At 48.0% G+C, this 26,386-nt stretch overlaps 1 protein-coding gene across 3 annotated transcripts in view; it reads right to left on the bottom strand.

Annotated features, from left to right (window-relative positions):
- The window catches only part of SLC36A4 (solute carrier family 36 member 4), an 820,425-nt gene that overhangs the window by 426,359 nt on the left and 367,680 nt on the right, over positions 1 to 26,386 (bottom strand). For all 3 annotated transcript variants that reach the window (XR_011194611.1, XM_069202450.1, XM_069202452.1), the window contains one exon: positions 15,596 to 15,694. Coding sequence is in view for 2 of the 3 variants with exons in the window: in XM_069202450.1 (XP_069058551.1) it covers positions 15,596 to 15,694 (99 nt within the window). In the remaining variant the exon portion in view is untranslated. The remainder of the gene's footprint in view (positions 1 to 15,595; positions 15,695 to 26,386) is intronic.

Genomic DNA, 26,386 nt, shown 5'->3' with positions numbered 1-26,386 from the left:
CACACCCACATCACCCACAAACCCCTGCGACCATAATTACTGAGAGAAGGAGAGAGAGACACAGCAGACAATCCATAGCAAGACACACTGAGGCACACTACACCATCACACACACCACATAGTAGCACAAAGCACCACTCACCAACATACTTATCATTACATACACCACCCCACACCTCACCCACACCACCCCATGGCACCCCAAAGGCACCCACGCTTTTCGGACCAAGAACTCCGGGTCATGGTGGAGGAAATCCTAAGAGTGGAACCCCAGCTCTTCGGCTCGCAGGTGCAGCACACCAGTATAGCTAGGAAGGCGGAGCTATGGCAGCGGATCGTGGACAGGGTCAACGCGGTGGGACAGCATCCCAGGAATAGGGAGGACATCCGCAAAAGATGGAACGACCTACGGGGGAAGGTCCGATCGATGGTCTCCAGGCACAACATCGCGGTCCAGAAGACTGGCGGCGGACCCCCACCCACCCCTCCCGAATTCACATCGTGGGAGCAAGAGGTCTTGAACATCCTGCATCCTCAGGGCCTCGCAGGAGTAGCCGGAGGAATGGACTCTGGTAAGTCCAATCTCAACTACTATATCCCCCCCACCCCACCAGCATGCCAACCCACACCCCCACCCTCACCCCCAACCCCCCAGCACACATCCTCCCTGACAATGTCTCACCAGCACAACCCACCCATCCCAACACCAACTCCTGCATGCCAACACAAATCATGGGCACCCATCACCTAAGCATGACCACTGCACTAACCCCCCCCCCCCCACTAACTACCCTCACAACACCTCCCTCAAGGGAATGCCTGCACTGGGGGACAAGGGCACCCATAACACGCACGCTATTGCACACACAGAAACAATACCAAACTCTCTTACCCCATGCAGGACCCGAACGACAACACACCAGCCAGGAGGGTCCAGAAGTGTCCATCCCACCACCGGAACAGGCCCACACTGAGGATAGCAGCTCTGTCGACAGTGAACCTGATGACCAGCCCGGACCATCGGGGACCTCTGGGCAGTCGGTTCCCCTCTGGCAGCCACAGGCCACACCAGACCCGACCCCCTCTGCCAACACCAGCACAGCTCCCACCCAGCGGGCCCATGCCTCTGTCTCTAGGACAGCTCAATCAGCGGTGTGTCTGCCACTACAGGGCACCCAGGCTAACCCAACACCCCAACAACAACAGGGACCTGGGGGCTGTGGTAGCGGGCACACCGTCCAGGGGACAGAGGCCGGGGGAAACCGGGCAGCTCGGAGGGCTGCTGTGCGACAGGGGGGGGGAGGAGAGGCCCAGGGAACCCACTCTCCAAGAGGCCCTCACCACCCTCATGGGGGCATACCACCACTCCCAAGAAACGATGGCGACGGTACTGGCCAGGTTCACTGAGATCCAGGCACAGCAGGAGGAACGCTACATGGGGTTCAGGGAGGAGCTGAGAATCATCGGGACCGCAATGGGGACCATCGTCCTGGCCCTCCACAGGATAGAGGACGCGTTGCGGGACCATGGTGCACCACACAGGGCCCCTGTCACTAGCCCGGACCAGGAACAGCCTACCACCTCCGCCGGCGCTAGTGGACAGGAGGTCCCAACACCTCGACAGCCCCCCAGAACCCCACCTCCTGCTGAAGAACAACCACCCCGTAAGAGGAGCCTGAGACCAAAAAAAAAGACAGAGTAGGATGTCAAGACCCCCGCCAGCAGGACATACCACCTCAAGTCTTCCCACTGTCCCACATTGCCACCCTGTCCAACCATGAACTGCCTATGCTCCATCCTTCCACAGGCAAAAGGACAATGCACCTGTGAGACTGAGAACTGGACTCTGCCATGGATATTCCTCCACCCCCACCCATCACCCTTAGAATCACATGTACCGATATCTAGCACTGTAAATAAATCACATTTTGCACACAAATCTGTTTTGAGTCATGCTGTATTATTAACAAATGTATTACATATTACTGTTCAATTTCTGTTCTGTCAATTAGTCATGACAACATACCAATGTCAATACGCTGTATTTCATGGGCGAACCAAGCAGAAGTCAGGTACTGAGTCAGACAGCACTGAGAAGGGAAGGGAAAGGCAAAAATTAATGAAAAACATCTGTGGGAAACTACAGAAAGTACAGATGCAGGAGGCTATAAGCAATTGTGAAATGGCATGGGTGATTCTTACCTGTGTGTTACTGGAAATACTGTTGTATCACTCTGTCCCTATTGTCTGTGTCGTCCTCAGAGTCTTCCTCCTCTTCACTCTCCACAGGCTCCACGGCTTCTACAACACCACCATCTGGACCATCCTCCTGCAGGAAAGGCACCTGGCGTCGCAAAGCCAGGTTGTGGAGCATACAGCACGCCACGATGATATGGCACACCTTCTTTGGTGAGTACATTAGGGATCCACCTGTCATATGCAGGCACCTAAACCTGGCCTTCAGGAGCCCAAAGGTTCGCTCAATCACCCTCCTAGTACGCCCATGGGCCTCATTGTACCGTTCCTCTGCCCTGGTCCTGGGATTCCTCACTGGGGTCAATAGCCACGGCAGGTTGGGGTAACCAGAGTCACCTATTAGCCACACACGCTGTCTCTGTAGCTGTTCCATCACATAGGGAATGCTGCTATTTCGCATAACATACGCGTCATGCACTGACCCTGGGAACTTGGCATTTACATGGGAGATGTACTGGTCAGCCAAACAGACCACCTGGATATTCATTGAATGGTAATTCTTCCTGTTCCTGTACACCTGTTCATCGTCATTTGGGGGGACTAAAGCCACATGGGTCCCATCAATTGCACCAATGATGTTGGGGATGTGTCCAAGGGCATAGAAATCAGCTTTCACTGTAGGCAAATCACCCTCCTCTGGGAAAATGATGTAGCTCCGCATGAGTTTCATCAGGGCAGACAACACTCTGGATAAGATCTTGGAAAACATAGGCTGAGACATCCCAGATGACATGGCCACTGTTGTCTGGAATGAGCCAGTTGCAAAGAAATGGAGGACAGACAGAACCTGCACTAGAGGGGGAATTCCTGTGGGTTGGCGGATGGGGGACATCAGGGCTGGCTCCAGCTGGGCACACAGTTCATGGATGGAGGCTCGGTCAAGTCGGTATCGTAGTATTATGTTGCGTTCTTCCATTGTGGACAGGTCCACCAGCGGCCGGTACACGCGAGGATTCCTCCTTCTCATCGCTAGTCCCAGCGGACGGTGCCTAGGAAGGAGAATATGGAGTACAGAGTCAATCCACTCACAGGTACGTACAACACAGCTTGCACAGTACAGGTAAATGTATGGTTTGATATGTTTGTATGTGTGCCATTGCAAGGCCTAGGCCTGTGTGACGCATTAGAAATTAAGCCATGTGGGCCCTTGAAATGGCCGATGCCTGACCTGTGAAGTGGGACAATGGGATGTGAGGTCACTGCGCTGGCGGGGCACACCGTGGCGGTAGGCGGTCGAAGACCGCTGTGCGAAGACGCATTGGTTAACATTGAAGCCTATGGGTTTCAGGAGCCAATGACGATGTGCGCCGGCGGTCGCGGGACGCACCGCCGCGGTACGCACCGCCGCGGGCGTGACCGCCATTTTCTATCTGCTCAATCATTCGGGACCTGATCATCCACAGGAGAGGACCTATACTGCAAGTGCTGCTGTGAACTCGGTCTGGAAGTGACAATGGCTGCTGCTACTGGTGAAAGGGCCCCCGCCTTCAGTTCAGAAGAGTTGGAGAAGCTCGTGGACGGGGTCCTCCCCCAGTATGCGCTACTCTACGGTCCTCCAGACCAACAGGTGAGTACACTCAGTGCACATTGAATGGGTTATGCCTGTGTGGAGGGGGGGGGATGTAAGTTGGTGGGGTGTGGAGGGAATGAGGAGTGCAACGCACGACAGATGAGAGAATGGGAACCATGACAAGGTTGGGGAGGGGGGGGCATGTACTCCAAACATGCAGATATGTGACGGTTTCTCTTTCCCACCCTGTACATGTCAAACAGGTGAGCGCCCACCAGAAAATCGATATTTGGCGTGCCATCGCCAAGGAAGTCCGGAACTTGGGGGTCTACAACAGACGGGGCACCCACTGCCGCAAGAGGTGGGAGGACATCCACCGTGGAACGAGGAAGACCACAGAAACACTGCTGGGGATGGCCTCCCGACCTAGGAGGGGTGCCAGTCGCACCATGACCCCCCTGATGTCCCGGATCCTGGCGGTGGCCTACCCTAATTTGGATGGGCGCTTGAGGACAGCACAACAGACACAAGGGGGTGAGTATCCGCACATTCTCCTATCTGTATGCGCATTGGAGGCGTCTGGGTGGGGGAGGAGGGCTGTGGGTGACATTAGGCCAGGGCGCTCTCTGTAGTGTAGTCCGCTCCCTTAGGCATGGCCCTGTGCCCCCGCCCCCCACCTCTGTAGGGTGCCAAGTGCAGCTACCCATGCTCCAGCATCACACATGTGCGCGTGTGTTGTCCCTAGACCTGTTTGCCTAGTCAGAAGTACTGAGTAGTGTACCCCAAGTTCGCGACTTAGTGCACGAGGCACCTGTGTCTGTCCTCTCCGCAAAGGGTATTGCTAAGGCATGCACTCAACTTTGTTTCATTTCTCCCCCCACCCTAAATCTTTGTCTTCTTGTGTTTTAGCATCATCAGGCGGAGGAGATTTGGCGTCGGAGCAGGAGGGAGCTGCAGGTCACCAGGCCCCGGTGGGCACTGACACAGACACCGAGGGCACCAGTGATCCGGAGGGCGAGGGGAGCACCACAACAGGGGCCGGTGGAGACACCAGCGACACGGACACGTCCTCGTTTGGGAGCTCCCTAGCGGTGGCGGCACCTTCTGTGCCCCCCGCAACAACAGGTACAGCCGCCACCCAGCGCACCAGCACCGCCCTCCCAGCAGCCCCTCAGTCTTCGCTCCGTGGCCGCTCGGCCAGGAAGGCGCGCGTCTCCTTCGCCCCAGGCACCTCTGCCTCTGTTACCCCTGCTGCCCTCAGTGCGGAGCTCATTGACCTGGTGAGGACGGTCATTGTTGGGCAGACTACCCTTCTGAATGCCATCCAGGGGGTGGAAAGGGAGGTGCATCGGAGCAATGCCTACCTGGAGGGCATTCATTCGGGTCAGGCTGCCCATCAACGAGCGTTCACTGCTCTGGCCTCAGCACTGACGGCAGCCATTGTCCCTGTCTCCAGTCTCCCTCTTCTATCTGCCTCCACCCTTTCTCTGTCTCCTGTACCTCAACCTATCCCATCCACACCATCAGACCAGCCTGCACACACCTCAACACCCAAGGCCAGCTCATCCAAACATAAGCACCACAGAAAACACAAGCATTCACCCAAGCAACACACAGATGCAGACATATCAACAGTCACTACCACCTCTGTGTCCCCGTCCTCCTCGTCTCCCTCCTCCCTCCCTGTGACGTCTACACTCACACCTGCATGCACCCCAACATCAGCCAGTTCTTCCACCACCAGCAAACCCTCCACTACAGTCCGCACACCTGCAGTCACCACCCCCACTGGCATTTACACGTCCCCTGTGTCCTCTCCCACTGTGTCTGTCACCCCCTCTTCCAAGACACATAAACGCAGGCAGACACCCAAACAACAGCCAACCACCTCACCACAGCCTACGTCCCAGTCACCTGCACCCAAGGACAGCACACCTGGCTCTCATACAACCACATCTTCTTCTCTCACCACTACTCCTACCCCTTACCTTGGTCCCAAGAAAAATTACCTCTCCAGTTTTGACCTCTTTCCCTCCCCCGACCCACCCCCTCCAACTGGGAAAAGTCCCAAGGGCACCTCAGCCACCACCAGCCCAACTTCTACAGTGCAAGTGGTGCATGGCATGTGGAGTCCACCCTTTGGCGGCAGTAACACTTCGGTGAGCAGCAAGGGGACAGCCAGCCCCCCCCAGGCAAGAGGACCCGGAAATTGAAGGGCCGCCGTGAGCGGACAGAGACGGCTGCCCCCAAGGAGGTGACTCCGGCCACTTCACCGGCCACAGCAGCCAGGGGAGGCAAGGGCCCGAGAGCCCCATCTAAGGAGCGGAAGGACAGCAGGGCGGAGAGGACAACCACCAGGAGCGCGGAGCAGGAGGGCCCCACAAGCCCCATCCCGGCTGCAAGGGACGACACCAAAGGGCCCAGGACTCACTCCCCGAAGGAGCCTGACACAGCACGGTCGGAGGGCGAGTGAGCAGGGTGTCCAGGCCAGGTATGACTCCCTTGACATACTGCAAGAGCACCGCTGAACAGGGCCCCGCCGTGAAGACAGGTACCGCTGAACAGGGCCCCACCGTGCAGAAGAGCACTGCTGAACAGGGCCCCGCCGTGAAGACAGGTACCGCTGAACAGGGCCCGCCGTGAAGACAGGTACCGCTAAACAGGGCCCCGCCGTGCAGAAGAGCACCGCTGAACAGGGCCCCGCCGTGAAGACAGGTACCGCTGAACAGGGCCCCGCCGTGAAGACAGGTACCGCTGAACAGGGCCCCGACGTGCAGAAGAGCACCGCTGAACAGGGCCCCGCCGTGAAGACAGGTACCGCTGAACAGGGCCCCGCCGTGAAGACAGGTACCGCTGAACAGGGCCCCGCCGTGAAGACAGGTACCGCTGAACAGGGCCCCGCCGTGAAGACAGGTACCGCTGAACAGGGCCCCGCCGTGCAGAAGAGCACTGCTGAACAGGGCCCCGCCGTGAAGATAGGTACCGCTGAACAGGGCCCCGCCGTGCAGAAGAGCACCGCTGAACAGGGCCCCGCCGTGAAGACAGGTACCGCTGAACAGGGCCCCACCGTGAAGACAGGTACCGCTGAACAGGGCCCCGCCGTGAAGACAGGTACCGCTGAACAGGGCCCCGCCGTGAAGACAGGTACCGCTGAACAGGGCCCCGCCGTGAAGACAGGTACCGCTGAACAGGGCCCCGCCGTGAAGACAGGTACCGCTGAACAGGGCCCCGCCGTGCAGAAGAGCACCGCTGAACAGGGCCCCGCCGTGAAGACAGGTACCGCTGAACAGGGCCCCGCCGTGCAGAAGAGCACCGCTGAACAGGGCCCCGCCGTGAAGACAGGTACCGCTGAACAGGGCCCCGCCGTGAAGACAGGTACCGCTGAACAGGGCCCCGCCGTGAAGACAGGTACCGCTGAACAGGGCCCCGCCGTGAAGACAGGTACCGCTGAACAGGTCCCCGCCGTGAAGACAGGTACCGCTGAACAGGGCCCCGCCGTCTCAAGCACCGCTCCGTTGGGCCCTTCCTGTCAAGCACCGCTCCGCTGGGCCCTTCCTCTCAAGCACCGCTCCGCTGGACATCGCCATGTCATGCACCGCTGCGCTGGGTCCCGCCGTCTCAGGCACTGTTTATGGTTCACTGTGCCCACCATGCCTCCTCCTTGACCAGTGGACTCTGTAATCCACCTGAGAGACTGTGGCTTTGCACTCCTCAGGATGGCACAGTGGGCAATCCACCCACTGTAGAGACTTGAGAGACTGTGGCTTTGCACTCCCCAGGATGGTCCAGTGGGCAATCCACCCACTGTAGAGACATTGAGAGACTGTGGCTTTCACTCCCCAGGATGGTACAGTGGGCAACCCACCCACTGTAGAGACATTGAGAGACTGTGGCTTTGCACTCCCCAGGATGGTACAGTGGGCAACCCACCCACTGTAGAGACATTGAGAGACTGTGGCTTTGCACTCCCCAGGATGGTCCAGTGGGCAACCCACCCACTGCAGAGACTTGAGAGACTGTGGCTTTGCACTCCCCAGGATGGTACAGTGGGCATGGTGGCTCCTCGTGGATCTGGCGTTGTGGACTCATGTGGCTGTGGTGGCCCCCCCTTCCCTTCCCCCTGAGGTGCCTGTAGTTTTGACATCAGATGCCCCTGCAGTGTTCTCTCCAAAGGACTCAGGTCTCGTGTGTGGGCTTTGCCCTTGTTTCGCAGAACCTTGGCGCACGGACATGTTAGATTCGTAGGATGTGCAGGACTTGTTACTTCAGTGATACACTGATGTGTATATCTTTTTGGTTTTTGCAAATATTTTTCACGGTTGCTCAATTATTTCCAGGTGCTTTTTTTGTATATGAAAATGTATTCCAAATTTGGTTGTGTCATTGTATTTTTAAAGGGTCTTTGTGTGGTGTCACTGTGACTTCCTGCTCTGCATTGGTGTGTACATATTGGGGGGGTGGGGGGGTCGCATATGTGTATGCCCGTAACCTTTCTTCCTCCCTCCTCCCGTGTGTCGTAGGTGCAGTACTCACCGTTGACGTCTGCGCCGGAGTTCGTACTCGTGGTAGATGAGCAGGTAGACGAGAGCAGGTATGATGTTCAATTCGGGTTCCATGCTGTCCGGATTCCGCGTGGAGTGTCTCGAGGTGAGCGTTTTCCATTGGAAATGTCTGTTTCCGCCGTGTTTTTATCGGCGGGGCTCCCGCCCCGGAAAAGGTGGCGGATTGGTGGGTCGTGATAGGGTGGGCGGTACATTGTCTGGCACCTGGCTGTTGGCGGTGACCGCCGCGCTGTTTGTTTGTTCCGCCGTGGCGGTCGGAGTGTTAATGCGGCGGGCTGTGTTGGCGGTTCCCGCCAGGGTCAGAATTGCATTTTTTTGTCCACCGGCCTGTTGGCGGGTTGGCCGCCGCTTTATCACCGACCGCCAGGGTCAGAATGACCCCCATAGTTTGCGCAAGGAATAGAGCACTCCTTTTCTAGACTAAGGCAGTCCGTTATTATACTCCTGCACAAAGATGCTGCTGGACTCGACCAAACTCTTATCCTCCTTATTCCCTGTCAATGGTAGGGCCAACTGCCATGGTTTTTGTGTCACTGCTAACACCATGGAAACCATAGCGGTAGGCAGGCTTATAATGCCGCTGGCAGTACTCTGTGGGCCGCATGGTCGGAGATTGATATCTCCAGCCCGGTGGTTCATACTGCCATGGCGGTATGAGTGCAGAAGTGGCAGGTTGGCTGCAGCCAACCCACCACACTCATAATGTGGCAATATTTACCGCCAGCCTTTTGGCTGTACTACCGCCACATTAACCCTGGCGGTCAAAAGACTGCCAGGGTCATGATGACCCCCTATATTGTTTCAAATAACCCAACAGCAGTTGGCTAACATGTTTCTCACCAACCTTGACTGCAAAAGGGAGAAGGGATATCAGGCGATAATTGGAAAGGTGAGCTGGGTCTGCATTTGGCTTTTTCAGTAGAGGGATAATCAAGGCCGTTTTCCACTTTAAAGAATAAAAATATGGGTAAGAACTGTTGCACACCTCCGAGAGAGAGAGGTTGTGAAAGAGATGACTTAGTAAGCATCCAGAATTTAGGAGGGATGGGCTCAAGTGGGGAGTCTGACTTAATTGAGTTTGCAATAGTTACCAACTGTTCACTCACTAGACAGTCAAACTGAGCAAGCCAAGATATCATGTGTGGTTCTGTAAGTAATTTCGACCATCCTGATCTATCGCCAAACAGATCGGAATGTTCGAAGGTTTGAATTGAGGTGACCATAGTGTTACAGATGACTTATCTTCGAAGAAGTTAGAAAATCTATCTATCAGATCTTGACATGGCTAAAGGCTGTTATGGCATGAATAGGTGAGGGAGCTAAAATTTTGTATATATGGTATTCAGATTTAGCTGAGGGTACAAGCGGTTATATTTTCTCAACCCCAGCTTTAATTCAATCTAAGCTTTGTCTGTAAAATCCTGATGCAACACATAGGTACTTACACCCCCTTTTTTCTTACGTTAGTGCACCAGTCCACTATGGGGCAGAGGATCTAACTTGCTTGGGGAAGACCGTTTTTTAGAAGCAGGATATCCCTCAAAGTTGTCACCCCCACCGGGAGTAGCTGCTATAGCCATCTGCCATTGATCAAAATGCTGAGGCCTGGTGGTCTAAGGCAGCTTGTTGATAAACTCAGAGGCGGAAATGTATTCAAGGGTGTTCCAGTTGAGATCAATGAGCAACAAGAGCTTACTAGTCTCTGGTGCCTATAAGGTGTGAGAAAAATAATGTAATCATACAATGATCTGTCCATACCATCTGGTAAATGCCCACACTCTCTCAAATCGCTAATCTCAAATACAAGACCCAATATGTGCCCTCCCTGTTCTCATCTGTAGGGCCAGTGATTTTCTGGCAAAATTCCATATTGGCCATTCCATCAATGAAATTGGCAATAGTACTGCCGGGGATCACAGGGTCGATCCGTAAATTCAAATCTACTAGGAATGGCAGATTCATAAAAGATAAAGACAACAGTAACATTACATCAAAATAGAATTTAAGGAACGAATACAGTGACCTTGGTGTGCAGTAGCACACTACATTACTCACAAGGGTGCAGGCTGGAGTGGTGGTAGTGAAACTTAGCAGTTCAGCACGAGGAAATTCTACCAAGGAGACTTCCTTAGTGAGGTATTTATCACTACAAACCAGTGCTACAACTCCCCGTGCTTGAGAGGGCATGACTGATGGAAGAAATTGGGTTACTGGTTGAGGGGGGTGAAACCCTTTTCAAGCAGCAACCACAATCCCTTGTCACTGTGAAGTCACAAGAAAACCCCAAATTAACCCGTGCTTAACCCTCTGGTAGCTTGGCACAGAGCAGTCAGGCTTAATTTAGAGGGAATGAGTAAAGTATTTATGAAATACTTCAAACAGTAATAAAGTGAAAACACAACACAAGGAAAATTCCACACCAATTTAAAAAATAAAATACATTTTAATAAATAAACTAGAGACCAAACTGATAAAAATCTAATCAGCAGAATCTGAGGTAAGTAATTTTAAAGATTTAAGTGAAAGCAGTGCCAAAAAAGCACAAAGCGCTGACTGTGGTTATTTGGTTATGCTGGACTGGGTCAAAGTCATAAGTTCAGGCTGATCGCAATGAAGTGTGAGCCAACTACCGGGACCCACTTAGGTTCACTGAACACAGTACGTTAACCCTGGTTGCGAAGTGATTTGTGGTCCCGTGTTGATGTGCTGCACAGGAGTGGCGATGCGGGTCCGGGCGAGGAGATGGATCACGCAACAGTGGTTCCAGGGAGCTGTAAAGTGCGAGGCGATACCGTAAGTGGAGATGCATCAGGCAGCAAAGGTTCTGATGGGCTGCATTGGGCAAGGCGATGTTCTTGTATGGAGGTGCGCCATGCAGCGGCCATTCTGGTGGGCTGCTTTATGAGATGCAAAATCCTTGCATTGGGGATGTCTGCGCAGCAGAGGTGACGCCTCAGTTCTGAGAGTGATGTGTTGAGGAGCAGTGGAGACACACGAGTTCTGCAGGAGATGCGGCATGGCCAAGACACGTTGGTTCTGCTGAATCCACAGACTGGCAGGGAGAGCACTTTCAGGCCCACTTTGAAGGATCCACGACTGCGTGCACCTCTTAGGAGGGTAGGACTCACAGATGGCAGAGTTCAGGTGCTGGATTCAAGGTTGTTGGAAGCCTGTTCTATCCCTGAAGCTTGTGATCAGGAGGCAAGTCAACCAGCCCTAAAAGTCACCCTAAGATCCTGGGTTTAGAGACGCAGGACCAGTCCTTATCACACAGGCAAGAGTGCGGCAGGTCAGCACAGCAGGGAAGCAGTCCAGCAGAGTGGTTGTCCTTTCAGCAGCACAGCAGTCCTCCTACCTGGCAGGGTCCACAGGTCCAGAATTGTATTGAAGAGTTGGAGTCTGAGGTCCAATATTTATACCAGGTGGCCCCTTTGAAGTAAGAGACGCTTCTAAAGGTTTCCACACCCCTGAGGTGTCAAGCATTCCCTTCCTCTCTGACATTGTCCCCTCTTGTCTGGGGTCACAAAATACTAGTGATAAACATTTTTTGAGAGTACTCAGAGTCTTTGTGGTGTGCAATTGTGGAAGGTAACAGCTCCTCCCTGTTAACTAAGATTGGCCTATCCTGCCAACACCTACCTTCCCTTTGTCTCCCTGTCTGGGAGAAATACACAAAGACCACTTTCCAGCTATACTTTGTCATGTGACCCAATGTTAGAAATGGGGTCTTTGGTTGGCAGTCAGGTTACCCCCTGTCCAAGCAAGGACCCTCACTCTAGTCAGGGTAAGTCACACACAATCCAAATTATCCTGTGCCCACCCTCTGGTAGTTTGGCACTGGGCAGTCAGGCTTAACTTAGAAAGCAATGTGTAAAGTATTTGTGCAATAAATCATACAACAACACCATATAGCACCACTATTTATCTGATAAGATGCAGGTCAAAACAAATGCAATAAGTAGATGTTGAGATATCACTGTAAAAGTGATATAAAGTGTCTTAAGTCTTTGCACAACAAGTACATTGCTATTAAACACAATAAAGATCTCTTGCAAGCACAAAGTACCTGGTTCGCGTGCAAAATCTCCACAAGGGACCGCAGAGGAGGCGATGCATGGAAAACGGGGAGGTGTGTGTCTGTTTCACCCCTTCGCACACTAACTTGCATCCTTATTTTCCACACAGGGGAAGGTTTTGTGCCGGTTTCCGGCGTGTGGACTTGGTTCCTCTTCGGTTTGCAGGGGTTTCTGGCGCCCCGGGGACTGTGCAAGGAATCCTGGGCTTGCGGAGCGTAGTTACAAGCACTGCATCGATCCGCACGGCATGTGCTGCGTCGATTCCTCTATGGAAGTCGGGCTGCGTTGTCCTGGGTCGGCTGCACGTTGATTTGGTGGGCTGTGTGTCGAAGTTCCAGTCGCAACGCAGGTGCCACATCAATCTTCTCCTTGCGAAGTTGCGCTGTGTCGTTCCAGTTCAGCATGTGGTGAATTTCTCACCGCGGGGCAGGCTGTGCATCGTTTTTAGCAGGCTGTGCGGCGAATTTTCGCCACACAAGGAGTCCAGTTGCAGGAGTGAAGTCTTTTTGGTCCTGAGACTTCAGGGAACAGGAGGCAAGCTCTATCCAAGCCCTTGGAAAGCACTTCTCAGCACAGCCAGAGAGCAGCAAGGCAGCAGGGCAACAGCAAGGCAGCAGTCCTTGTCAGAAAAGCAGTCCCAGTGAGTCCTTTGGGCAGCCAGGCAGTTCCTCTTTTCAGGACTGGTTCAGGGAATGTTCTCCAGCAGGGTCTGTGAGGTAGAGCATCTACCCCAAGAAGTGTCTCAAGTCTGTGGTTTTGGGTCCGCTTTTTATACCCATATTTGCCTTCGATGTAGGCTTACTTGAAAGGAAAGTCTCACTTGTCTGTGAAATCCTGACATGCCCAGGGGGTTGGAGACTGCATTGTGTGAGGGCAGGCACAGCCCTTTCAGGTGTGAGTGACCACTCCTCCCCCCAGCACAGATGGCTCATCAGAATATGCAGGCTACACCGAGCCCCCTTTGTGTCACTGTCTGGAGAGAGATGCAAACAGCCCAAATGTCAAACTAACCAAGATAGGGATATCCACAAACAGGCAGTCACAAAAATGGTTCAAGCAAGAAAATGCCCACTTTCTAAAAGTGGCATTTTCAAACACACAACCATAAAACCAACTTTACTAAAGGATGTACTTTTGAATTGTGAGTTCAGTGGTCCCAAACTCCACATGTCTATCTGCTCCCAAAGGGAAGCTACACTTTAATCATGTTTAAAACCTATGAGAGAGATAGGCCTTGCAGCAGTGAAAACCAAATGTGGCAGTATTTCACTGTCAGGACATATAAAACACATTAGTATATGTCCTACCATAACCATACACTGCACCCTGCCCAGGGGGCTACCCAGGGCCTACCTTAAGGGTGTCTTATAAGAGGGAAAAGGGAAGGGTTAGGCCTGGCAAGTGAGTACACTTGCCAAGTCGAATTTACAGTTTAAAACTGCATACACAGACACTGCAGTGGCAGGTCTGAGACATGATTCCAGGGCTACCAATGTGGGTAGCACAACCAGTGCTGCAGGCCCACTAGTAGCATTTGATTTACATGCCCTAGGTACCTCTAGTGCACTTTACTAGGGTCTTACTAGTAAAACAAATATGCTAATCATAGATAAACCAATTAACAGTATAATTTACACAGAGAGCATATGCACTTTAGCACTGGGTAGCAGTGGTAAAGTGCTCAGAGTTCAAAAGGAGGAACAGGAGTCTGTAAACAATGATTCAGTGAGAAACAGAACCTCCAGCTCTTCCAGACTTACCAACTCAAAGCGGTCAATAGAGAGTTTTACCACTGACTTAGCATTGATTAGAACACAACTCGAGTGTCCATCCCTTTCTGGGGTAAATACACCAGAAATACAAGCCACAATTTTCTCCCATCCAAATATGTTTTTCTCCCCTTCGATAAGAGACGATTGACTAAAAGCATAGACCATCTATCTTTGTGGTATACCTTTAATCATATAAAGGTATAGTCAAAATAGTACCTGCATTGGAGCCATTGTAGGAGAGGCCACACATATAGGAAATTCATCACGGTAAAGCCATTTTTTAACCAGAAACAAAGCCTCCCTTCAGTAAGTAACCTGAGGTGGAATATTCAACTGAGATGTAGACTGGGCAGCATGGCTGGTGCTCAGCGGTCGGAGAGCAGACGGGCGCAGATGGACTTGCCTTTGACGTGCCTTAGTTGCGCCGCCTGCGAAGTCACGTAGCAGTACTGTTAATGAAGGCCCCTTTCTGGTTGCACAATTGCTGGGAGTGCCAACCCAAAATGGCATCTTTTACTGTCCTGCCCTGTGTAATGAAAAGATAGCCGTGGTAAAAACACCACGCCAAATTCTAGGTAGCAGAGGTTTTGATTTCGATTTTTAGCTTTTACATTTTTCAATTTTAAAGATGTATGTGTCATTGTACAAAAGCTGGATTAAAGTGAAGGTACAGCTAGGCAGGCATGTGCGGATCTTAAAAGAAATAGCTGGTCAGTGAGCCATCTGTGTTTTCCTAACATCCGCACTGGTGAAACCAGATGGAATGATGTAACCCACACCCACCAAGGATGGCAGCTACATGGCTTTGATGCTTCTGTTCTCAACTGGAAGGACTGGCCTGAGCAGTGTTAAGAGCAAAGGTGGATGAAAGGAAAGACAAGGTGTGTTCAGAGAACATTACATTTGTGAGGTGAGGGGCAGCTAGCATTTGTAATGAAAGTGAAAGGAATGGCTGTTGACACTCATAGAGGAAAGCAACAACAACAACCCCACGGATTGACAGAAGGCAACAGAGGGCCTCACATGTATGGCATCATTTTATGTTGCATATTCTTGTGACTGTCGGCTTAACTGCTTGAGCTGGTTAGGACAATGGGGATTGCCTCTCTGAAGAGAACATTGACACTGCTCTAGTCACAGAGTGTTTTTGATGTATCAGTTGTCATATACATGTCTTACACTATTGTGATTGCTTGAACTTATATCCCTTCCTCCTTCTGTTCAACCCATCCAGCCCATCTACCCTCAAATGAGCTGTATAAGAGGGTTGGTATCTGATAATGGTGGCTTCCCAAAGGATGCAGATATCTTTTCTCAAATTGTGAAGTTCTAGATCTTATCAAAGACTTTAAAGTTCTATAATTCTTTATTATATTCATGCTAAACGAATAGACATTGGAGAAACAAAAAAACACTTACCACACCAATACCTTCAAAAGCAAATACAGCTGTACCAAAAAACAGTGGATATGTCTTCCAACTGGAAAATGCAGGAAGACTCTGAGGACTGTGAATATCCTAGTTTAAATAAAACAAAAAAAATAATAGAACTATTTACTTTTGCAGAAAATGCATTTTTGATGTCTTAACATTATACTTTATCACACTTTTTTGCAAGGTCAATACCGAAAGTACTACTCAATTACAACTTTCAATAAAGGCACTTTTATAGCCCTTGTCAGATCCTCCTGTACTGAAGCAAACTGGACAGTCCAAAGATGAGCAAAAGAGCCTATCAAAATTGGCAGATGCCAAATGCATGTTGCTCGCTTGAGCCAGGCCGAAAGCCTGAGTTTCGCAAATGTTGCTGGAAGGCTATAGTGTAGGCTACAGTTGGCACAAGTGTGATTGGAAACATGAGGAACCCTGAGGACCCCTCGAAAGAGCCAATGAGGTGCCACTAACAGACACTGACTAGAGTACCAGATTAAATAGGTGGGACTAATGGGTTTAAGTGTCTACAGGAGATCCTGGAGCTACTTGAGCAACCGGTTCTGCTGGGCATACTTGCCCCTTTCTAGTAGGCTGGTTGGTTTGAATAATTTCCAAACAATGTTGCTGACCAGGAACTTAGTATCAAAGTATCAACTAATTCCTTCTTCTTTATTGTCGGCGGCAGCATGGAGCTCACCGAGCTGTATGTCTGTATTGTGTGTTCCTGATCAGACACATTGTTTGGAAATTATTCAAACCATCCCATGTGGTTCTCAGAATATGCTAGATGACAACACCAGCCCTGGTCCTGAGGAGACCTCGAAAAGATAGAGGTGGAAGCACGTCGACAGTCTCAGATTTGGACTTTTCAAAATAAAATTTTTGTTAGACCATGAGGGATGGGCAACAGGACTGAACAGCTTCCTGGTGCCTCAGTTTAAAACGGCGTTTATACACTATAGGGTGTCACAAAGACTCTGCAAAAAGGTGCTGACCGCTTGGATATCAAAATGTCTGGACTGCTATGCTTCTGGTCTGTGTTGTGTTACTATTTGTTGTTTAGTGAAATGAACAGTTTTGAATTATAAGCTCATGATTTTTTACATATTCACGTAGGAGAATACACATAATATTTGGGCTCATTAAGGGAGATATTAAAATATGTGTTGTGATAAAATGTTTGTCTTGATCTACAGTTCAAGTATTCTTAACTATAATATACGGTATTCAGTAACTTCTGTATTGTGATCAGGGAGTAAGGACTGACTAACGACTGCAGTCACCCTCACTGACTTACTTTTTATTATAAGCAAGCGGGTCAGGCTCTATGTTGATGTGTATAAATCCAACTATAGCACTTCAAAAGCTCTCTAAACCCTAACAAACCGCATGGAAGGTCACACTGTGGAATAACTCTGGTTTCAAACGCAAAAAAGAGGGCTTGGAGTTTTTAATAAAATTAGATAATACAATAATTACAATCATACCAGAGACATGGTTAATGTCAAGTTATGAAGTAGAAAATGACAAACAACAAACTATGGAAGCAAAAGAATAAATAATTGTTGGACTTTTGGGGGTCTAAGTATAATAGTCCCGGCTGTATTAAAATGAACAGCAATACAAATAGAACAAGAAACATTTCTGATCCTAAATATATCCAATGAAATGAAAGTCAAACTTAAAAATCAAAAAGGCATGCCTGATACTTTGATTATGGTTAATATCTATATTCCTCCGGCAGGGAATAACAATTATTTAAATTACCTGAGTCAAATTTTGGAAGACAGAGAGGAGACGCATATAATGACTCCAATACTGCTGGCTTTAATGCTAAAGACGAACTAAGAGAGATACCCCATTCCATACTGAAAAATGGGAGAGCAAATAGAAGAGGAATTGCCTTAAAAGGTCCTTATAACATACACAGCCTATTAATATTGAATGGAAAGTACTCAAATGATCAACTCGACTCAAACACACATAAAGCTATTCAACTATTCGAGTTTATCATCCATATTTACTCAGCAGGTCAATGATTTTAGGATAGTAAGTGACCTGGGATCAGACCATAGGCCCCAGCTAGTGACATTACAGCTAATCTAACAGGCTCATGAAATCAGGACTATGGTCGAGAATGTGTTACTTTGGAACAACACAGGCTAATATGGACCAATAGCAATAATAATATCTGTGAAGAGAAAATAAAAAAGTTTATCAACAGTGGGAGGCAAACCGGGTAAACATTCTTGGATTCTATGATACATTTACAAGCAATTTACATTATTGCAGATTTATCATCTTAAATCTAAACAAGACAGAAATAATTAGATAAAAAGGAAACACTGATGACAAAGCTTAATAAACAGATCCATTATGCCTTTAAATTAAATAAATAAATCGGACAGTAAGAAGGACATCTTAATCTTGTAAAAAATACCGGAAAGAACTAAGGAGATTAGAGTACAAAGACAAACAAAAATTGGGCTTGAAAATTATTGCAGCTATGAAAGGAAACATTTTAGAAACAAAGGAACAATACCAACATTCTCGATAAGTGAAAATATTTGGTTAAAATGTAATAATGACCTATACAGTTTAAATGAACATCAGGTGGAAACGGAATGTGGACCATATAAGCTTATCTACTGAACTCTAGCACATGCTAATAAAATATGCAATAATCTAGTATTAGTATCAGAAAAGGGATTTATAGCACCAAGAAGGAAGATATTTAAGCAGGATAAAGCCGTCACATGCTCAGAAACCAGATGGTATAACTGCAGCAATCATAACGCAAATGAAAAAAACCTGATCTCCATTACTTCAGTCAGTATAGAAATCAGTGATACAGAAATATAAAATTCCAGACACCTGGAAAGGAGAGCACCTGAATTCCATTGTACAAAAAAAAGGTGAAAGGGAACATCCAAATAATTTTATGATGATTGCCCTAATGGATATATACATATGGCAAAATATTTAGTAGACATCTAATGCAATACTTAGAAAACTGGGTAGAACAATGTGTAGCTCTTCCACTTCTTGCACAAATATATATATAACACCCAAATGAGGGCAGCTATATGACGCATTTGGTGGTCTAACTAATGCCTTCCATATAATAGACAGAAACTGATTATAGAAAAAATGAAAGCATGGGGAATCCCAGAGGGGTTTCCTCAAATAAATAACTGAATTGCATACAGCAGCGTGGACACAGTTTCAAATGGTTACAAATGGCACAGTAATACAAATACTGAATACCCCAAATAGCCTGAGGCATGGGTATATACTAGCTTAATTATCATTTTCGATCTTTTCAGCTGATGTACAGGTATAGCTACAAAGGAAGAGATCTTTTCCCTCAAAAATGGGGATGAAACTTATTCAAAGTATCTTTTATGCAGATGATAATGCACTTTTTCATATTCCTCCAATAGGTCTGCTAAGATCACTGGACGTTTTCTCCAATTATTGTTTAGATAACTATTTAAATATCAATATGTCAAAGATCGTGGCATCTGAAAGAAACAGGACAGAGTGTATATTTAAATGGAGATTGGATCAACAAATTTTAGAAGGAGGTTCAAAATTTCACATATTTGGATGAACATTTCAACAAAACAGAGAATGTAGCTAGTTGAGCATTCACAATGGCCAGTGTAATAGGCAAATTAGATTGCAAGCTTAATTATACAGAAATAAAGTAATTTGGTGTAAATAACTAAAACTTCAGTCCATAGGAGGAAACCTTTGGGGGGGAAAAATGGATGGTCTTACTACGTGGAGCTCCAACATTTATATTACGTTTAGAATTGGGTCTAGAAAGCATGGTTTTCAAATGATATAAAATAATTCAAAATGTTGGCATAGTGTTAAAACAGCTCCAGATGCTTATTTTAGAAATCTGATATGTAAATATATGGTGATAAGCCAGGACCTCAATTGGAATAAACAGATAACTACATGCAATGAAAATTTAATCTTTTGGATATGAAATTGGGATGGTCTTAATCAAAAAAAAATTGGCATGAATCCTTGAAGTGCATAAGGAAACTAATTGTTCACAATCAGGACTTAGCATAATGCACAAACAATACTAGATAGTTTTACATGAGAAGCCCTGATGAATGGAGTTCTTTTAACTGCTGCAGCATATTTCTTCTCAGGATTATGCTCTGACGGTTTTGATAAATCTTTTTGCCCAGAGTAAGGGCATCAATTTAACAATAAATAAAATTAGAATGACAGCACTACCAATGTGGCCATACAAAGAAAACTCCAGTCGGGGAAGAGGTCCAAGGGTGTTTATTACAAATTAAGGCTCAAAGTAACATAAATGATTCTCAAAACAAGACTGTAAAGATACAGAATCAGGATAGGCTGTCCAAACCTCCTAAACGTTGAGTCAACCCTACACACAAAAACAATAAGAAAATCTGAAAAGGAGGAAACAAACATTGTCTAATTCTTTTAATCATTTAACTTTTAAGCCTTCCAATTTAACAACCTGGGCAAGGGGTAAGCTTACTGTTGGACCTGCCAGCTTTAGGGTGGCCATCCCCCAACTTTTTGCCTGCCTCCCTCCACTTTTCTGACACTGTTTTTGCTGGTTTTAGGACTCTGTGCTCTTTACCACTGCTAAAGTGCATATGCTTTCTCCTTTAAAACATGGTAATATTGGTTCATCCCCAATTGACATATTTGATTTAAGTCCCTAGTAAAGTGCACTACATGTGCCCAAGGCCTGTAAATTAAATGCCACGCACATAAGTAGCCCCTTAACCATGTCTCAGGCCTGCCATTGCAAGGCCTGTATGTGCAGTTTCACTGCCACCTCGACTTGGCATTTAAAAGTACTTGCCAAGCCTTAAACTCCCCTTTTTCTACATATAAGTCAACCGTTAGGTAGGCCCTAGGTAACCCATAGGGCAGGGAGGGTGCTATGTAGGTAAAAGGCAGGACAAGGACATGCACATATGTGTTTTATATGTCCTGGTAGTGAAAAACTCCTACATTTGTTTTCCACTACTGTGAGGCCTGCTCCTGTCATAGACTAGCATTAAGACTGCCCTCATATACTTTTGAGTGATAGATTCTAATCAGAAAGGGTTAACCAGGTCATAATTAGAATGGCCAGAACGGTAATAGAAAATCCTGCTTATTGATGTGGTTGGATTTTTTGTTACTATTTTAGAAATGCCACTTTTAGAAAGTAAGCATTTCTCTGCACTTAAAAACCATCTGTGCCTCACAGCCTGTCTCCATCAATGTCTGGGCTGGGCTGGGCGACAGCTCCCTTGTGCATTTCACCAACACAACCACAAACACAGGACACTCAGTCACACCTGTGCTCATTTGCACATTGAATAGGTCTTCCTGGGCCGGAAGGGTGGTGGGCCTGACACTTACATTTCAAAGGCTAGTGGCCTGCACTCACACAATGGACTGCCAAACCCCCTACTGGGACTCTGGCAGACAGGACTGTATTGAAAGGGGAACTTGTGCACTTCAAAACCACTCTTTGAAGTCTCCCCCCACTACTCCCGAGATTGACGCTTATAAACAGTAAGCGGCGGCCATCTTGAAAATATTTTCGCTGTCAACCTCAGAATGGACGTTTATTTGCCATATGTCAAACAAATCCTAACCTTCACTGATTCTATTCCTATATGACTATAAAAAAACTGAAAAAAGGGATAACAAAGGGGGAGAAAGAAACGCAGGGACTTGCTTAGCCATGCTTAATTAAAAACGATAACGGCGGCCATCTTGAAAGTATGACCGTTAAAAGCTAAAAAATAATAATCCTTTTCTTATGAGCGGGCAATATTTCCCCTCAAGTGTCTTACCATTCCCCGGTGCTACTTGCACTTTCTATACCGGCGGCTTGTGGGGCCAGGAAATTTTGGAGGTTCCTGGACATGGCGTTGTTGGACGCTCCGTTCTGGGCATCCTTGTGGGAAGCGATGGTTGACTTTTTTATATTAAACATGGGCTCAGTGGGTACCTGGGTGGTGCTGTGGGATGCCTTTAAGGCCTATACCAGAAGCATCTGCATTTCCACACACTCTGGTGTCCTGCGCAATATACGTTGTGTTCTTGCACAGGTGGAGGCACAGCTTGCCGATATTGACCGTGAAACGGAGGCTGCCGATACCGCCCCCCCAACTAAGTCATTGTAAGTCTTTGCTTGATGAGTTTATTGCATTGGCAGCGCTGGAAATGCACTACATGGGCAGGTATCCGACAGCCCATAGATATGGAGAGGGGGACAGGCCTGGGAAACTGCTGGCCAGACTGATCCGACCCTCCTGTCTTGCGTCCCATATACTCGAAATTAAAAGGCCTGGAGGCAGTGTCGCCATTGGTACCGCTGAGGTCCAGGTGGAGCTTCTCGAATATTACACCACGCTCTATACAGTGCAAGCGGCGCCGCTGGGTCCCCCTTTACAAGACTATCTGGATGACATTGCTATGGTCTGGTTAACATCCGCCCAACAGCAGTTCCTTAGTGAACCCTTCTCTGCTGAGGAGGAGTCACAGGCGATAGATTCGCTGGATGGGACACATGCCCTGGTGTTGGATGGGTTTATTGGGGTGTTTTACAAGAAATACAAAGATATTCTAAGCCCTCATTTTGTATCGGTGTATGCTGAGGCTCTGGAGCTCTACCTGCATCAATCAGAGAGGCGGTTATTGCCCTTTTGCCAAAACCTGGCAAAGACCCGCTAATTTGTGGGTCATATCGCCCCCTCTCTCTGATAAATTTTGACATTAAGATCCTGGCCAAAATGATTGCTACCTGGCTCTCCCTCTTGTTGCATACGATTATCTCCCCGCTCAGTCTGGCTTTCTCCCACACCGCTCTACCTTTATCAATCTTCGCACTGTCTTTGTGGTGATAAACAGAGTGTCCCCAGAGGTCCCGGCTGCGATCGCATTGTTGGACGCCGAAAATGCTTTCGATTCTCTTGAATGGCCCTTTTTGCACGCTGTCCTTTGTAAGCTTGGTTTCCCCCGAGATTACACCAAACTGATTTCCCTGTTGTACTTGCAGGCCACAGAAACCATACAGCTCAATGGTGAGCTTGCCTCCTTTTTCCCCATAACATGCAGCACATGGCAGGGATACCCTCTGTCACCTCTGGTCTTTATTCTGGCAATGGGCCCTCTGGCAGATTGTCGGCCATTTTGGTTGACCTGACCGACTCTCTGCCCTTCTCGGCTACACAGGTGACTTACCAAAGCCCATAAGACGCCTCACTGCCATATCGCTCCTGCTGGCTGAACGGGAGGTTGCACTTCGATGGGGATCCAAATATGTGCCTAGCGTTCATTCCTGGTTAGCCAGTCTCATGCATTGCGACACTAATAGCGAACTCTATGCCTCACTGGAGCCTGTGATGTCTCGAACTAGAGACATTTGGCAACCGCTGAAGGACTACTTGTCTACAGTAGCCACCTGTCCTCCAACATCACAGACTTCTAATGATGCCAGCCCATGTTGAATTCATCCCTTTCATGTCAGTCTGTTTGTTTCAATACTACTTGTCTTTTGCCTGCCACTGCTCATTTGCTCTCTGATTGTAAACGACAATACTATATATGATTTGTACTGACGTTCTCCCACTTACATGTGGTACAGTTTCTATGTTTGATCTGCTCTGCTATGTTTTTGTTCATTGATATGTTTTAAAATGATAAATAAAATATAAAGAAAATAGTAAAAAAGTAGAAAGGTAACAAAAAAAGGAAATACATTTCAAATTCCATTCTATTATATCAGTTTAGGGTGTGACTGATTTTAGGCTTTTCCCTGGTGCTGCCAGACTGCATCCAGGGATCGGCATTTCCGCTTCCTGTGAGGAATAACATTGCTGGTCTGATGTTCCATATTCCTGTGGTTTTTTTTGACAAATTGTCATCTTGCGGATGTGATGGAATGTTCTGCAAAGAGGAGTAGCCTGCTTCACGTTTTTTATGTGATATCTACAGCTTTTGCATGCAGGAGAGATGGGCATATCTCTCTTCAAATGGAGTTCCTTTGGATTTAAGTTGAATTGGCAGTTTAAAACTGCTTGCAGGCTGCCATGCCAGGCCTGAGATTTGTTTAAAGGGCTACTTAAGTGGGTGGCACATTAAGTGCTGCAGGCCCACTAGTGGATTTTAATTTATAGACCCTGGGTATATGGTATCCCACTTTACTAAGGACTTAAAGTAAATAAAATATGCCAGTCAACTGTAAGCTAAGTTTACCATGTTTTAGGGAGTGATCACAAGCACTTTAGCACTGGTAGCAATGGCAAAGTGCACAGAGTCCTATGGCCAATAAAAAAGAATTCAGAAAAATAGTAGGGTGAAGCCAAAATGTTTTGGGGCGCTCTGCAAAGACGTCCAGGGCCAACACATTCCATTTATTTGCTTTTGGCAATATAAATAAAGAGAATTGATCCATAAAGGCATGAACAAATATATGCACTGTCTGTATTAAGATGTATGCCTGTGGTTTACGAAACATTTGAACTCTGGGTAATTGAATATACCCAAAATCAAACATTGGTGGTAAATGACAGTTACACTGTCTCTTTTAGCAGTTTTTTGCACATAAATGTAAAATTGCCCCCCAAAGGGACACAAATAGGTTAGAACCAAGATTCTATTTTAAACATAATATCTAGACTTTGCTAAAAGTAATTCCTGAGCAGTTACTTTCGTTTTTAGGCATTTATTGATAAGGCATTTAATTGACTGTCTTGGCAAGCATTAACAAACGGGCAACACTCACTACTGCCAAAGGAGCCACATAGGAGTTGCCACTTAAATAACACCATCAAGTAGAAGAGTCTCCTTTCTGAATTTTTCAATTAACCTGTAGTCCAGTGGCAACTCAGCTGAAAATAAGGCTAAAATCATTTCAACCTTGGTGGTGGCAGAGGAGGGTCGTGTCTTCTCTTTATTGGGTAAACTAGCGTGCCAGCTGTGCAAACTAGAGTGCAGAATGGCATTCCTATGCCCATGGTGTGGTCAAGCTGTGACTGCCATAAGAAAGTCTTCATGCCCCCCTTTCTAGGCCCTGTCTAAGCTAAGGAAATTAGGCAAGGCAGAACTTTCATGAAAAACACGATTAACGTAACAAAAATGTCTGGCTTTGGCCACCAACCTACTGGGTTTTCCAATGCTTGCTTTTTAATGCTTCGTAATTATTTACTAAAAAAACAGGTAAAAATGTCATCCCTTATGTGTGCATAGTAAAATAAATAAAGTTTTACGGAAACGTTTAAAGGTGGCTAACATCAATGTTTTTGTGATATAGTTGTCCTGAGAAAGTTTAAAAACAATAAAAGATGTTTAAAAATTAACTCAATGGAAAAAGCATACAAAGGCGCAAGTCTCTTACGTTGAAGGCGGCTACTTTCTGGGTACATGTCACAATTATGCTTCAGCAGAGTGCCGTTACTCACACAGAAAGGGACCAGTGACTGACACAATGCTGTATGCTGTGGCCTGAGGAAGAAAAATGTGAATGACACTCCAGCAGAACAATGGCTGAAGAGGGCTGACTGCAAAGCTACTCCAAGTAAGTATAATATGTTTGCTATATTGCAAAATCTAAAGGTCTGAATTTTTGGATGTGGGACTGCAGAGAAGCACAAAGGGCCAGATGTACTAAAAATGCAATTTTGCATTTCCCTAAATAGCGACTTCCTAAAAATCACCATTTAGGAAATGCAAAATGCTCTGTACAGAGATACCAATTTCCTAATACCGATTCCTACAATTTAGGATTCACTTTTAGGAAATCGCAAATAAGAAATTCAACTGCATTTGTGTCAACGGGACGGTTTTGCATTTCCCCAATAGCGATGTTCTATTAAGGGAATCGCTATTTGGGAAATGCAAAACTAAGGATGGCAACGGGCAAATCAAATCAAATCAAATCAAATCAAATCATTAACATTTATAAAGCACGCTACTCACCCGTGCGGGTCTCAAGGCGCTAGGGGAAAAAAGGGGGGGTTAACGCTGCTCGAACAGCCAGGTCTTTAGGAGTCTCCGGAAAGCGGAGTGGTCCTGGGTGGTCCTGAGGCTGGTGGGGAGGGAGTTCCAGGTCTTGGCCGCCAGGAAGGAGAAAGATCTCCCACCCGCCGTGGAGCGGCGGATGCGAGGGACAGCAGCAAGTGCGAGGCCAGAGGAGCGCAGGTGGCGGGTGGGGACGTAGAAGCTGAGGCGTCTGTTGAGGTATTCCGGTCCCTTGTCGTGGAGGGCTTTGTGTGCGTGGGTGAGAAGTCGGAAGGTGATCCTTTTGCTGACTGGGAGCCAATGCAGGTGTCTCAGGTGTGCGGAGATGTGGCTGCTGCGGGGTACGTCTAGGATGAGGCGGGCCGAGGCGTTTTGAATGCGTTGCAGGTGATTTTGGAGTTTGGCTGTGGTCCCGGCGTAGAGGGTGTTGCCGTAGTCCAGGCGGCTCGTGACGAGGGCGTGGGTCACGGTTTTTCTGGTGTCGGCGGGGATCCAGCGGAAGATCTTACGGAGCATGCGGAGGGTGAGGAAGCAGGCGGAGGACACGGCGTTGACTTGCTTAGTCATGGTGAGAAGAGGGTCCAATATGAAGCCGAGGTTGCGGGCGTGGTCTGTGGGGGTCGGTGCGGTGCCGAGGGCCGTGGGCCACCAGGAGTCGTCCCAGGCGGACGGGGTGTTGCCGAGGATGAGGACTTCCGTTTTTTCAGAGTTCAGCTTTAGGCGGCTGAGCCTCATCCAATCTGCGACGTC

This window comes from Pleurodeles waltl, chromosome 8 (assembly GCF_031143425.1).
Source record: "Pleurodeles waltl isolate 20211129_DDA chromosome 8, aPleWal1.hap1.20221129, whole genome shotgun sequence".
NCBI lineage: Eukaryota > Metazoa > Chordata > Amphibia > Caudata > Salamandridae > Pleurodeles > Pleurodeles waltl.
Note: the sequence above shows the minus strand (reverse complement) of the source record. Positions and strands in the feature narration are given on the sequence as shown.